Source organism: Chrysochloris asiatica, unplaced genomic scaffold (assembly GCF_000296735.1).
Source record: "Chrysochloris asiatica unplaced genomic scaffold, ChrAsi1.0 scaffold00049, whole genome shotgun sequence".
In the NCBI taxonomy this organism is placed as follows: Eukaryota; Metazoa; Chordata; class Mammalia; order Afrosoricida; family Chrysochloridae; genus Chrysochloris; species Chrysochloris asiatica.
This window is the reverse complement of record NW_006408567.1, coordinates 16864515-16879975: the sequence shown is the minus strand read 5'-3', so window position 1 is coordinate 16879975 and position 15461 is coordinate 16864515. Positions and strand designations below refer to the sequence as shown.

General features: G+C 41.5%; 1 protein-coding gene across 1 annotated transcript in view; it reads right to left on the bottom strand.

Annotated features, from left to right (window-relative positions):
- Positions 1–839: 839 nt before the first annotated feature.
- TTC3 (tetratricopeptide repeat domain 3) overlaps positions 840–15461 on the bottom strand; it is a 136018-nt gene continuing 121396 nt past the window's right edge. The window contains 6 exon segments of the mRNA XM_006862609.1: positions 840–1073; positions 4394–4549; positions 4733–4850; positions 8128–8405; positions 11744–11833; positions 12660–12747. Coding sequence (XP_006862671.1) covers positions 840–1073; positions 4394–4549; positions 4733–4850; positions 8128–8405; positions 11744–11833; positions 12660–12747 — 964 coding nt within the window.

The window sequence follows — 15461 nt, the reverse complement described above, 5'->3', positions numbered from 1 at the left end:
TCTTCTGTCAGATGTAGGCTAGTCTTCTGCCAGGTCCACGGGCCAGTTGATCCCTCGCTATGAGCTGTAACTAGCAGGAGGACCTCTTCCACAAACTGCAGGCTGGGGTCCTCACAGATCTTGATGACAGCACGCTGGGCTAGTGCTCTGTCCTTTAAGTCGCTGCTTACAGCACTGAAAAAGGAAGCAAAATCAGTTGTGGCCTTTGGGACCACCATGGTGAACCTTTGCTCTCCTGTGCCACAGTCCTCACTGCTAACGATCCTTGGGCAGGCCTAGCGGGGCCCGGAGCTGTCCAGTGGCCCAATGCCTGCTCAGGCTGGGAATGTGGACAGAGCCTCAGGACAAATCAACCTCAGAACTGGACCCATGACTACTCCATGTCTCCCACTTGACCTCAGGAAGATGACTTGTACTCTCCACTCTTATCCCCCAAGACCCAGTCCTAGACCAGCGTCAGTCTTAGCTCTCCAGCTTTAGCTGTCTTGATTCTAAAGGCCAGTATTTTCTGGCCCCTGAACATAATTGCCTGATTCCCAGTCTCTGTCCTCTGCTGGGTTCAGGTCCTGAATCTTGCCCATCTGTCCACCAGTACAGTACATGGCAGGCCTTGTCATTTGCTGTCTGCCCATTGCATCTCCAAACTGCTCCTGGCTATGCAGCCAGATGTGCATAGAGCTTTGTGAGGAGAGAGCTAGTCACCAGACCCCAAGACATTTGAAGGAGACTCTGCCAGCTCTTGGCATGATTCCTTCCAGTGAGTGTGCTGGATGTATCCCTTTTCAAACTGGTCTGAAATGGTTCAGTCACGGCTGATGGAAACAAGGGCAATGCAGCAATTAAAACTCTTGCACGTTGGATTTTGACCCTAGTAGGAAATGTACAGCAATTCCCTGCTCAAAGAGGGTGGCTGGCTGACCAACACATTCAAATGGTACAGTTGGCTGCCAGCTTTGAGTGGAGGCACCGCTGTCCTTGTTTCCATCTGCCATGTCTGACTGAACTGTTCTGAAGCCATGATCCCTTTTCCCAGAGATGAGCTGGCCAACAAGACCAAGACATGTTCTAAGCAGCTGTAAGGGTGCAGAACAAATGTGAATCATCATCCAAACTTATGCACAAATCTTGGAAGGGCAAGAGCCTGGGTCTCTGAGGATCAGGCACAGTGGACATAGTAAGGTTTATTTTTTTCTCCTCTAAAGTATCAAGCCTAATTAATTTAATGCATGGATAGACAAACTGTTGCACTATTTATCCATGTATCTGAGATATCACCTGTCAAAGAACTAATACTACTTTTACAATACAATCCACATAGCCAACTGCTTTCTCTATCCTGATAATGATGGGCGGAAAGGGCATTCCACAGAACTTCACACACCTCAGGACCCAAGAGTCCTTGTTCCCTCCTCTCTTGGAATAAAGACAATGAACAATGACACAGGAACAATGACATTACAAAGGAAATGTCTCAGAAAACTAGTACTATCAAAAAAAAGTCCCTTTTTTTTTTCCCAAAGCATCTCATAGTCACCATAAGTTAGAAAGAATGGCTAGAGAGAATCCTTATGCCCACAGTTCAGCACACAGGGATTTTTCAACTTCAGTGCCTTATGGCATATTTCACAGGAATTTGTAGCTGATGCCTGTGGGGGGAAAAATCTGAAATATTAATAATTACTAACTACATCAGCTATTACTAGAAGTGATAATTTTGCCACTCTGGTGGAAAATTATTCCCCAATTCAGCTAAGCAGTCTAAGGAAACGACTCATTTGTTAATCACATGTCTTTTGGGAAAGAGGGAAGAATACATACACACAGACACAAGAAAGTATACTTCCAAGTTCTAATTTTCTCGAAGAAAAAAATGTTATGTGGTTTTTATATGGTTAACAGGCTCTTGAATAAAATACTACACATGATGATTTATTCCATACCATCTATATATACCCTATATAGGGTATATATAGATGAGCTTCCAGACAAAGACAGACTTAGGAACAAAGAGTGATGAACTACTTCCGAATTGTTAGTCACTGAATACCTTATGAATAGCAGAGAAAACGGAATGTGGAAATCATCAGACAATCTCTTTGATACCTCAAGCGAGTAAAGTTTTGCTAAAGGTAATACAGAAATGGCTACAATCACACATTGACAGAGAACTTCCAAAGGTTCAAGCCGGATTCAGAAGAGGCCGTGGAATGAGAGATAGCATTGCTGATGTCTGATGGATCTTGGCTGAAAGCAGAGAATATCAGAAAGATGTTTACCTATGCTTTACTGAGTACACAAAGGCTTTCGATTGTGTGGATCATGACAAGCTATGGACAACATTGCAAAGTATGAGTATTCCAGAACACTTAATTGTGCTCATGAAGAATCTGTACCTGGACCAAGAAGCAGTTGTCTGAACAGAGCATGGGAACACTGAATGTTTTAAAATTAAGAAAGGTGTGCAACAAGGTTGTATTCTTTCACCATATTTATTCAACCTGTATGCTGAGCAAATAATACAAGAAGCTGGGTTCTATGAAGAAAAACGTGGCATCAGGATTGGAGGAAGACTCATTAACAACCTGCGATACGCAGATAATACAACCTTGCTTGCTGAAAGTGAAGAGGACTTAAAACATTTACTGATGAAGATCAAAGAGCACAGCCTTTGGTATAGATTACATCTCAATGTAAAGAAAACAAAAATCCTCACCACTGGACAAACAAACAACATTCTTATTAATGGAGAAAGATTGAAGTTGTCAAGGACCTCATTCTTCTTGGATCAACTATCAACACTCATGGAAGCAGCATTAAAGAGATCAGACGATGTATTGCATTAGGCAAATCTGCTACACAAGACTTTTTTAAAGTGTTGAAGAGCAAAGATGTCAGCTTGAGGACTAAGGTGCGCCTGACCCAAGCCATGGTATTTTCAATAAGCTCATATGGATGCGAAAGCTGGACAGTGAATAAGGAAGATCGTAGAAGAATTGATGCCTTTGAATTATGGTGTTGGAGGAGAATACTAAAAGTGTTATGGGCTGTCAAAAGAACCAGTAGATCTGTGTTGGAAGAAGTGGAGGCCAAGATGGCCAAACCTCCCCTTCTCATACTTTGGACATATTGTCAGGAGGGAACAGTCACTGGAGAAGGATATCATGCTGGGTAAGGTAGAGGGTCAGAGAAAAAGAGGAAGACCTCCAATGAGATGGATTGACCAGGTGGCAGCATCAATGGACTCAAGTGTGGCAGCGGTAGTTAGGTTGGCCCAGGATCGGATATTGTTTCATTGTGCTGTGCACGGGGTCGCTATGAGTCGGTTCCAACTCGATGGCACCTAACAACAACAACAACAACATATAATACCCTATATAAGGTCACTATGAGTCAGAACTGACTTGACAGCACTTAACAACAAAAAAGTATGGAGTCATGGTGTGATGCTGCAGGATAAGTACTGGGCCACAAGTTCGGTTTGAATCATAAGGTCAGCAGTTCAAACCCACCAGTTACTCCTCAGAAACCCTATACAGGGTCGCCATGAGTCAGAACTGACTGGATGGCACACAGCTCCAGGGCACTTAAAGGGATGGAAAGAAGCACAGGGCTTGGTGAGGCTATTGTGGCATTAATATAGACAATAATCTGGGCAGAAGTTGTTAAGTGCTGTCAAGTCGATTCTGACTCAGAGCGGCCCTGTCTAGGGTTTCCGAGGAGTGGCTGGTAGGTTTGAAGCGCCGACCTTGTGGTCCAGTCCATTATCCTGCTGCTGCAGGGCAAATGGACAGGGCTCCTTTATATACAGACGAGGAATTGAAGACCTGGAGAAGCTAACACCTATGTCAAGGCTCACAGTGTTATTAATGACGGGACGAAGGTCTGTGTGACTCCAGAGCCCTGTTCACATCCAAGAAAACTATTCAAAACACCACACGCAATATAAAAACTAAAGCACTTGACTACAACAAAACAAGGACAGGGTGGCAGGGGCACTGTCCCAGGGTCTGGTCAGAGTGGTTCTGAGCCCTGTGTGCCTGCACCTCTTTCTGTGTGGGTCCCCAAAACCATGCAGCAACCAAAACCCTGTCCTTCTGCTGACTAGTGTTCTAACTGGACACACTTGAGTACCTCTAAACTTTGGTTGTTCACTTCAGGATCAAATAAGCACTGGACTGCTAATCACAAGGTTGGTGGTTCAAACCCACAAGCTGCTCCTTGGAAACCCTATATAGGGTGGCTGTGAGTCAAAACCAACTCAATGGCACTTAACAGAATTGATTAAGAATGGGGCTAAATGATGGAATAAAAACTTCTTTTCCTTTTTGTTCTTCCTATTTAAAAAAAAAAAAACAAAAAAACATTAAGACAATAACTATACAGTAACACACACCACACTCCCATCTTCTCGTTTCTGCCTTTGGGTTTTGGGGGATGCTCCGGCAGGTGCTGAGGGCTGACTCCTAGAGGACTTGGTCATGGGAGTAGCAGAGCTGGCTTTAGGGGTCTTCTGATTTGTCACAGGTGCAGCAGAGCTGAGGTCAGGGGTCTTCTGATCTGTCCCTGCATTTGGCTACAGAGACAATGGGGGATGAAGACAGCACAAAGTTCAGTGAACTTTAGTAGTGAATTGCTCCACATTTTAGTTTAAAACATTTAAACAACCACACCAAATCTCATATTTTATAAATAAGGATCAAGTAGAACACTGTATCATGTCTGGATAAAATACCTTTTTCTTCTGTTCAGCTAGGATGTGCTCTATCACTCTCCCGACAGTTTCATCAATACTCAGTCCTAAAAGTGAGCTCTTGGTCCGCACTTTTTTAACAAACCCAGCAAGCTCGGAGCTGAAAGGGGAAGTGGTGAGAAATGACAACAGGAGCTTACATGCAACATTAACCCAACAGCTAAAAGAAGCAAAAACAGATACAAACAGGATTCAACTGCTTGACAATAACAATTGTATTAACAAAAAGCAGATCATTTAAAAGCAGGATCATCTTTCCATGTTCGGAAAATTTCAATTTTATTTCTAAATATTTATTCCAACAGAATTTGAAAGTAGCAGTAAGTCTGCTAGCGCCATTTGGGATAGACAACCGTAATCAGAAAGCTGACTTCAGACAGAATGGCCCAATCATAGCCCTGTGCAGAATCAGTGGACCACTGGCTCCTATTGGAAATGAAATCTTTTCCCACCCACAAGTAAGTTCATATTATTGACTTCCTCCCTTGAATAATCTATCCAGTAATCAGGTTTTCAAAGTCTGAATGTTTCACAAGTGTCATGAACTGGGGGTTGTACCATTAGTCAACAGTTACTAGTTATTTTTACCACTAATATCCCAAATGAAGTCCTGGTGTGGTGCTGTAGGATAAAGCACTGACTGCAAGGTCAGTCTGAATCACAAAGTCGGCAGTTCAAACCCAGCAACTGCTCCATAGAAACTTTATACAGGGTTGCTGAGTCAACCTTGCTTGAAGGCTCTTAACAACAATATCCCAAATGTCTTAACTTGCAGAAAATTAAGATGCATTTCTAACTGACTTGTTCAAACTCTGACAAATTTAGTAAAATTGTAAACAATTTTACTTTAGGGTATTTAGGGTGTTACAATGGATGCCTGGTGTGGCGCTGTGGGTTAATGCATCAGACTACAAAGCTGTTTGAACTGCAAGGTTGGTGGTTCAAGCTCACCAGCTGCTCCTTGGAAACCCTATATAGGGTTGCTATGGGTCGGAATCAACTCCATGGCACTTAACAACAACAGAGTATTACAATGTGTGTATTTTTACAAAAGGCATGACAATGGCTATTGAAAGAACCTAAAACATTCCTCAAAGTTAGACAGGGTTAAAGTGGATCACAAGGTCAGTCTGAACTGCAAGTCCAGTGGTTCAAACTCACCAGCCACTTCTTGAAAACACTATACAGGGTTGCTATGAGTCAGAACCAACTCAGTGACACTAACAACAACAACAAATATGACTGTGTGCAGGCAAAATATACTTACACTCAAATGGACAGGGGTCCACCTACAGGTGTGAAACATGGACTATGGCTGATTATGCTTTACAGCTACTTTGCTACAAAAGTATGAGCTCAAGGTCCATGATTAACATTGTATCAGTCAGAACCAGGTGGGGGCGCAGAGGGTTACTCCTTTCTGCTAAGCTGGACTGGCCAGAGTCATCCCCCTACCTCACCTTCCCTCTGACTAAGGCAAGGAGTGTGTCACACAGACCCAATCCTACTTACAACTCCATGAAAGTCTCTCTTGCCCCCTTCTCCCAAGATTCCCTCTTTAATATGCCCACCCACCTATCACACTGCAGAGGAATGCCTGGTCTTTTCAATCTCACACTAACAAATCAGTATTGTTCAATGAGAGGGTGGAAGTTGATGCTCCTCTCCTTGCTAAATGTAACCCCTGCCCCCCACCCAACAAATGACATGAGACTATTGCTATGTTAGTCACTGCTTCCTAAAGCCAGTGTTGGAGAGTGGTAGGTGAGCTCATCAAGCTCTTGGCAAATCACTATGAGTTCTGTGTGTTGACTCATCAGCATTCAGTTGTATACATCTAGATGTGCATGTTAACAATGGAAGAATATGGATCAAAATGATCCGTACCCCGGTTATATTAAAATGCCCATCATGTCCAAGGGCTGATGACAACACTGAGTGTGCACATGAAATGATTCTGTCCAGTAGGTGAGTGACAGTGGATTATGTGGCAAACTATCTGCAAATCAGCCATGGCTCTGCCTACAAAATAACTCATGACAGACTGGGTTTTTGAAAAGTTTGTGTGAAATGGGTACCAGAACAACTCATGGAAGAGCATAAACAGAAGCGTTTGTGCATCTGCAAAACAAAATTTTGACCAATACTCAAAGGAAGGTAAAAGTTTCTTTAAAAATACCATTGCTCAAAAACAGTGGAGTAGTTAATCTTACAGTCCAGAATCAAAGGACCCTAGGATCATTAAGGGAGAAGGGCACAAGCGGAATGCGGGACCCTATCCAGAGAAGTAATGACACCAGAGATGGAGGCAGAGATGGGGACCTGGAGAGAGGGAGAAGCTGAGGACTCTAGACTCATGGAAAGAAAAAGGCTGTGTGCTGGCGGCCAGGAGGCAGGCTTGTAGAATGTGCCCTTTGGTGGTTTAAATGATTATATGTTTTTGTGTACATCTTCCCCGCTCCAAAAAAAACCCCAGAGGGAATAAAAAGCACATACTGTTGAATGATGATTCATGGAGGAGATTGTAATCATTGCAATGAAACGATGGTGTGAAGCCAATGTTCTTCCATGTAAACTATCACTCAGTTCACAATTAAAAAAAAAAGTTACTGGTGATGAGATACGGATTCATCACTACAAAACTGAGAGTAAATGGCAGAGTATGAAATGGAAACATCCCCAACTGCCAATCAAAAAAATATTCAAGTCAACTATCAGTTGAAAAATTGATGCTTACAATTTTCTGGGATTCTCAATGAAAAACGTTCAACAATCAACAGTGTTCATTACAATGAGATGCTCACTGAAGAGCTGAAGACTAAATTTCAGATTAAACTGGTATCCAAGGGCATTGTGATCTTGCATGACAATGCACCTCTGCTCATACTATTGACACTCTGCAAAAACTTTGTTTTGAGGTGTTAAAGCATCCTTCCTATAGTCCTGATCTTGCTCTGTCAGACTTTCACCTATTTGGCCCCCTAAAAGCACCCCTTTAAGGATGCAGATTCACCTCTGATGAAGTGAAGACAGCGGTGCATTTGTGGTTCACAGCTCAGCCTAAAACATTTTTTTAATAAGGGAATATGAAAGCTTGTTGACAGATGGGCAAAGTATATCGAAAAGCAAGGAGATTACATAGAAAAATGATGTATTGGTCTTTTCTAAAAGTTGATTAAAATAAATTCTACAGCCAGAGTACAGATGATTTTTGACTTACTCTATTTGAAAATGCTTACATGAAGTTTATAAAAAAGAAAGGAAATGTGACACCTGTCTGAATAAAACACTTCTGCAATCCTTTCCATTTTGGTCTCTAATAGGAAAACTGAGGATAGCAGGGGATTTACAGTGTCAGAAGCATGGTCCAGTCATACCTGCTGTAGTCTGGGAACACCACTGCCAGGTGCTCAATGATATTATTGAACGGCTTCTTCAGTGACTGGTTTGAACGACTTGCACGTCCTTGAGGACAGGGTGCCTTCTGATCAGCTGTGGGGCTCTGCTTTGACTGGGCTGCCTGGACGGTCTTCTTGGCAAACGCTAACAGCCGGGTGACTTCAGACTGCTCGGCAGCAGCTTTCTCTGGGTGACCAACGGCATCCTCGTCAGCTGTGGTCTCCTTTTCATCAGTGCCTGGAGACTCGGGTTGGTACTGTGAGAGACACAACATAGGAGGCACACCATTTAGAGAGGGCTTTCTTGAATTAGGAAACACCAAAAGGCAAAGACCTTTATGCATCACTACAATAAAAGCTCTGAAGAAAGGTCCAGTGGTCTACTTCCGAAAAGTAAGCCAACTGAAAACCTTGTGAAGCACAGTTCTATGCTGACACACATGGGGTTGTCGTGAGTTGGACTTGACTTGATGGCAAATGGTTTACTGGTAAGAACTATGTTCAAACTCACAGGAAACAACTACAGTACATTAAAATTTTTGTCTACAAAAATAACTGATTATAACATATCAGAACAAGGGTAGGACTCTAAGTTCTAAACCAAAAGTGGGGAATCTTTTTTCTGCCAAAATTTATAACATCATTCGCGGGCCATTAAAAGCGATCAACTTAAAAATTAACCTGAGATGTTTGGTCAGACATTTAATTAACTCACCCCTAACGTGATGGCTGGAACTGCGGATGCCTGCACAGGGCCAGACCACGTGATTTCGCTGGCCACAAAAGGGCTTGATGTTCTTCAACCATATTGTAAATAACTCTCTCTGTAATTCATTATCTTCTATGTCAAATGTCAAACACAGCCTTACAGAATACCTATCCACTTGCCCTTCTCCAGCTAGCACTCCTAACCATTCCCCTTCCAGGTGAATACTGACTCACTTCTCAAAAACAGCTGTCCCAACCCTCCTAGATATGCTGGTCACATTCTCTTACTCAAAAGCATGCTCCTCCATGGTTCACCTGGCTTGCTTCCTGCCCACCTCTCTGGAGGCCCCTCGGCTCTCTTGGGCAGACCTTTCCCCTGTGTCTACACTTTAGGCCTTGATGGGCCCCAGGCACTCCTTCGGCCATCCTCCCCATATCTTCACTGCCTCACTGCTAACAATGCCCACTTCTTTAAAGGTCTCAGTCTAGAATGTTTTTCTGAGCTAAAACTCTGAACATGTTGATTTCCCAAAGGGGCAAATTCACATGGCTGGACTCTAAGGCAACTCCATGTGTTCAAACATCAGCCTCAACATTGCCTCCTCCATCCTGCCTTGTCTCTCGACAAATCATACGCACCCTGTGCCCCAAACTCATGAGAAGAAATTGTGTTTTCAATGGTACTTCCTAAATACTCCCATTTCTGTCTCTTTCCCACTTATTTGGACATGTCTAAAAGCTGTAAGCAGGAACTGGTCAGCTAGAAACAACCCATGTCCTGGTCACCAGTTTTCCACACTGTAGTACTCAAGAGTCTTTTCATTACACACAAATATGAGTTCACACCTCACTTGACACCATACTAGCTTCCTAGTGCCCTCAGGAAAAGTCTAAGATTAACTTGCTTTAGAGTTCTGGCCCTTGGGTAAACGGGTATCTTTTCTCTCGCTATTACCCCCCTTTGTACACTGAACTTCTCTTAGAGTCAAGAACCGTACTTCCTTACCTATGAACACATGGTTTCTTCTATCTGGAGCATCAGACCCTCCAAACATGGTCACATCCCACTCCCCCTTAAACACACACACACACAGTCCACCCCTTTTCCTCCTCAACCTGACTAATTTCTATTTCAGATCTTTGAGGGAGAGTCCAGAGCCCTAGATCTGGGTCTGATGCTCTGGCTCTCCATGCTCCTAGGAAAAGACTCAGCGCACTTTGCTTGTAACTGGAGTAATTACAGTCTGTCTTCTCTCAAGACCATACGCACCTTGAGGGCACAGGCCACATCTGGTCACCAATGATTACCCAAGGAATGAATGAGGGAGAAATGAAACACAAGGTGAATGTTTTCAGAGATGCTTATTACATAAGCTACTGGCACACTAACAGTTCCCCAGGATTTTGGATACTACTATAGTTACAAATTAAATGTAAGGTTTTTCTATTCAGGTCCAAGGTTTTATCTGTCCTTGGCACTACAGGATAATGCACTGGACCACAAGGTCAGTTTGAACCACTGGGTTGCTCTGAGTCAGAACCGACTCAATGGCACTTAACAACAACAAAACTATTATAAGCACTTGGAAATATCTGTGACAAGTGACTTCAAATTTGATACTAATTAAGACACTATTTGTTACTCAGTTTACAGCAATCAAAGTTTTCCACTTAAAACATTTTTATCGCTTTTTGGGATTTTTTGCAGATGAATACTTGTTGAACGCTTAGTGTACAAAGCACTGCGGGGGGAAAAGATGCTCTGGAGTAGGCTTCTGACTGCAGGGAGCTTGCCACCTAAGGTAAGGAGACAGAGGTCCACAGGTGGAGGGCACACTTTGATGGTGCTTTCACAGCAAAACAGAATGCTGAGTGAGGACAGTGTATGAGGCTAGGGAACAGTCCTGGCAAAGGCCTGGCAGAAAGGAACAGGAAGGTGTGCAAAGCAGGCGCCAGAGAACTAGATATGCTTATGCTTAAGAAACTAGACTTCAATGTAGCGCTAGAACATTCTGAAACCTGTCTCTAATAACTCTTGAATAGAGTCCTTCTGCAAATTCTTACAATATGAGCTTCTCTGTACTTAATACCTCCCAATTTAGTATTTACTGAGCATTCACTCTGTGCCGAAATCTCAGGATTATGTAAATCCCCAAGGTAATAAAGTGACACTAGGTTTAGTCACATTTTAAAGACCACAGAATACAAGTAATGCTTTTTTTTTTTTTTTACTGTGTTGCGTATTTAAAAATAAAAGATGTAGTTCTGCAATCACTACCATTCAAAATATTCATCGAATATCTCAAATTAGCAGTAAACTATCATATGCCAGATTAACAAAGTCCTTGTATGTTTCAGGCCCAGCAGTTTTGATTCTGTATTTGATGAGGAAGTAGATGCTGATGTTTAAATCTTGTTCTTATTACCTTATGTTATGTAGGAAGACCAAGACTCTATCTGAAGTGGTATTAGTAGAGATGGCCTATCTGAATCTCAGTGCCCCTTGTGGAATATTAGTTTATATGGAGGAGACACTTCCCCACTCCAGCACCCAGAGAAGAAAGGGACAGACCTGGCATATGAAAGTGACTGGAACAAATATCAGGGGTTTGTTTGTCACCATCCCATCCTCATACACAGATGTAGAAAGACTGATACCCCACTTACACAGGTATGCTATGCAGCTTAAAACGTTAACTAGTGGCACAGATAAGGAAAATACTAAAGCAATTCTTAATCCATCAGATCATCAATCCCTGAAAACAGCAGCAGTAACAATTAATGACATTGGCCAGTTAAAAAAAGAAGTCATGATTCATGACATTTTGCTTTCTTTCCTTCAAACAGGAAAAAAAAGGGGGGGGCGGGGGAGTTACGATAGACATACCTGCTCAAAGGCTGGATGGGAGAACATTCTAGTAATTTCAAAGACGTCAGAACCACTTCTAGCTTCCTCAATTTTTTCTTCCAACCGAGGCTGCAGTAGAAGGGAGGGTGTTCAATTCCAAGGGGAAATGTTCACTGTCAATTAATACTTAGTTTCTTAATATACATGACAACTGACAGATAAGTGTCCAGGAAACATAACTGGGATGCCAGTTATTAATACAATTATTTCTTTTAAGTAACATCAAAATAAGAACTACTTAATCACAAGACTCTATAGCCTTATCAAACACATAACTCTTTACCCTTATCAATCATAGAGTTCAAGACAGTTACCTAAAGTATCATTGTTGTTAGGTGCCATCAAGTCGGTACTGACTCATAGCGACCTTATGCACAGCAGAACGAAACACTGCCTGATCCTGGGCCAACCTCACTACTGTTGCCTCGCTTGAGTCCACTGATGCTGTCACTTAGCCAAACCATCTCATTGGGGTCTTCCTCTTTCTCTCTGACCCTCCACTTTACCAAACATGATAGCCTTCTCCAGCAACTGGTCCCTCCTGACAATATGTCCAAAGTATGAGAATCAAAATTTGACCATCTTGGCCTCTAAGGAACACTCTTGGCTGCACTTCTTCCAAAACAGATCTATTGGTTCTTTTGGTAGCCCATGGCACTTTCAATATTCTCCTCCAACACCATAGCTCAAAGGCATCAATTCTTCTACGGTCTTCCTTATTCACTGTTCGCATGCTTATGAGGTTATTGAAATACCATGTAAAATTCTTAATAATCTCAACATAAAATGTGTTTCTATGAGCAGTTCAGAAATGAAACGTATTTCCACAGGACACTGGTGGCACCTGACAGAACCATCATATACATTTTGACAGATTATATGTTTTATAACTTACATCTGCCGTCTCAAGTTCTTCTTCAACCCAAGACAAATAGGATTCCCACTCATCTAAGATAGCTTCCACTAGAGATGTTTCAAACTCACTGAAACAGTATAAAAATATGAAACTGCTTTAGAAATTAAAAATTAAAAACACTCAAATACAAATGGAAAGAAATACTTACACATGAAAAAGATATCTTTTAAAAGACCAGACCAAAAAAAGTATTTTAAAGAATTTGTTTTCAAGAGTTTCTAACTTCCAAATTTACCACCTGAGCAAGTTTTATGTTGTTGGTGTGTAAAGAGCAAACACTCTTCTAACCCAAAATTTGAAAATCTGACTGTCCTTTGACATCTTTATGTTTAATACTGTAAGTTTTCTTTACATTAGAAACAAAAATAAAATAAAATGCCTGGAACATTTAAAATATTCCAATAAAACTTTAATCTCATTGCAATATTTTAAGAATAGGGCTTGATAAATTAGGATAAATTTATGATCTCAGTTACTCATTTATCTTGCTGTTGAAAGTAAGAGGCAAGCTTTTAATTCCTAATTAATCAGTTATCTTTATACATCTTAAAGAGATGCCGGAATGGTTGTTGTTGTTTTTTTTTTTTTTTCAGCTCTTTTGCTATTCCTGGGTGGCCTGGGGTAAAGTTACTGCTTGGGAAGAAGCTGAAACTATTAAGATAAAAGGAGGTCTGAGAACACCCAGTTTCCAGATGAGTAGGCCTTAATGCCCATTTTATGGTAAATGCCTGGCTTAGATATTTGTATTAGTTCTATAAGGAGCTCTGGTAGCATAGTGGTTACAAATCAGGCTGCAAACCGCAAGGTCAGCAGTTTGAAACTACCAGCTGTTCTGCAGGAGAAAGATGAGGCATTCTGCTCCCGTAAAGATTTACAGCCTCTGAAACCCTGTACAGGGTCGCTATGAGTCGGAACCGACTCCACGGCACATAACCACCACCACCACCACTAGCTCTATAACTGGAACCAGGATACTAATTTAGTTTTAGTCAGAAAATTTTTATTCTGTGAAAATATTGAAAATGAAGAAATATGTAAAGAACTACACACTAAGACTGTTCTTCCATTACCCATGGAATCTCTGGTCTATAACTGTTGTTATTGTTGTTGTTAGGTGCCATTGAATCAGTTCCATCTCATAGCGACCCAATGCACAACGTAACAAAACTACCTGGTCCTTCTTCACAATTGTTAAGCTTGAACCCACTGCTGCTGCCACTGTGTTAATTCATCTCATTGTGAGTCTCCTCTTTTTCATTGAACCTCTACCCTGCATGATATCCTTCTCCTGAAAACATGTCTAAAGTAGGAGAGACGAAGTCTCGCCATCCTTGCTTCTAAGAAGCATTCTGGCTGCACTTTTTCCCAGACAGATTTGTTTGTTGTTCTAGCAGTCTGTGGTACTTTTAATATTTTTCTCCCAACACAGTAATTCAAATACATCAATTCTCCTATGGTCTTTCCTTATTCACTGTCCAACTTTCACATGCATCTGAGGTGGTTGAAAATACCATGGCTTGGGTTAGGCTCACCTTACTCCTCAAACGGATACATTTGCTCTTGAACACTTTAAAAAGGTCGAGTGCAGGTTTGCCTAATGCAGTATGTCATTTGATTTCTTGACTGTTGCCTCCATTGGTGTTGATGGTTGATCCAAGCAAATGAAGTCTTGAACAACCTTCTATCTTTTCTCCATTAATCATGACGTTATTTATTGATCCAGTGAGAATTTTTGTTTGTATACACTGAGGTACAATCTATACTAAAGGCTGTACTCCCTGATCTTCATCAGTATTTTAAGTCTACTTCACTTCCAGCAAACAAAGTTGTATCATCTGCAGATCACAGACTGTTAATGAGCCTTCCTCCAATCCTGATACCATGTTCTTCATATACTCCAGCTTCTTGAATTATTTGCTCAGCATACAGATTGAATAAATATGATGAAATGATACAAACCTGGTGCACACTTTTCCTTATTTTAAACCATTCAGTATCCTTTGTTCTGTTCTAATGACTGCCTCTTGGTCTCTGTACTGGTTCCTTATGAATACAGTTTAAGTGCTCCGGAATTCCCACTTTTGCAATGTTATCCACAGGGTGTCATAAGCCACACAGTCAAAGGCATGTTCATAGTTCAGTAAAGTACAAGTAAACATCTTTCTGGTATCCTCTACTTTTAGCCAAGATCCACATAATGTCAGCAATGGTATCCCTAGTTTCACACCTTCTTCTGAATCCGGCTAGGACTTCTGGCAGTTCTCTGTGTATTGCTTTTGAATTGTCTTTAACAAAATTTTACTTGCATGTGACATTAGTGATACTGTTCCATGATTTCTGAATTCTGCTGAGTCACCTCTCTTTGGAATGAGTACAAATATGGATCTCTTCCAATCAATACGCCAAAATTGTAGGCATAGATGAATGAGTGCTTCCAATGCTTCATCAGTTTGTTGAAAGATTTGTATTCTGCCAATTCCTGGAAACTTTTTTTATGCCAAGCCAAAGCCTTCAGTGCAGCTTGGGCTTCTTGCTTCTGTATCTATCATTGGTTCTTGAAATGACTGAACATGGACCCTTTCTTTTTGGTACAGTGGCTCTGTATATTCCATCTTCTTTTGATGTTTCCAGCCTCATTCAATACTTTATCCATAGAATTCTTCAATATTACAACCTAAGACTTGAATTTTTGTCTTCAGTTCTTTTAGACTGAGAAATGCTGAGCATGTTCTTCCCCTTTGGTTTTCTAACTCCAAGTCTTTGCACATTTCACCATAATAC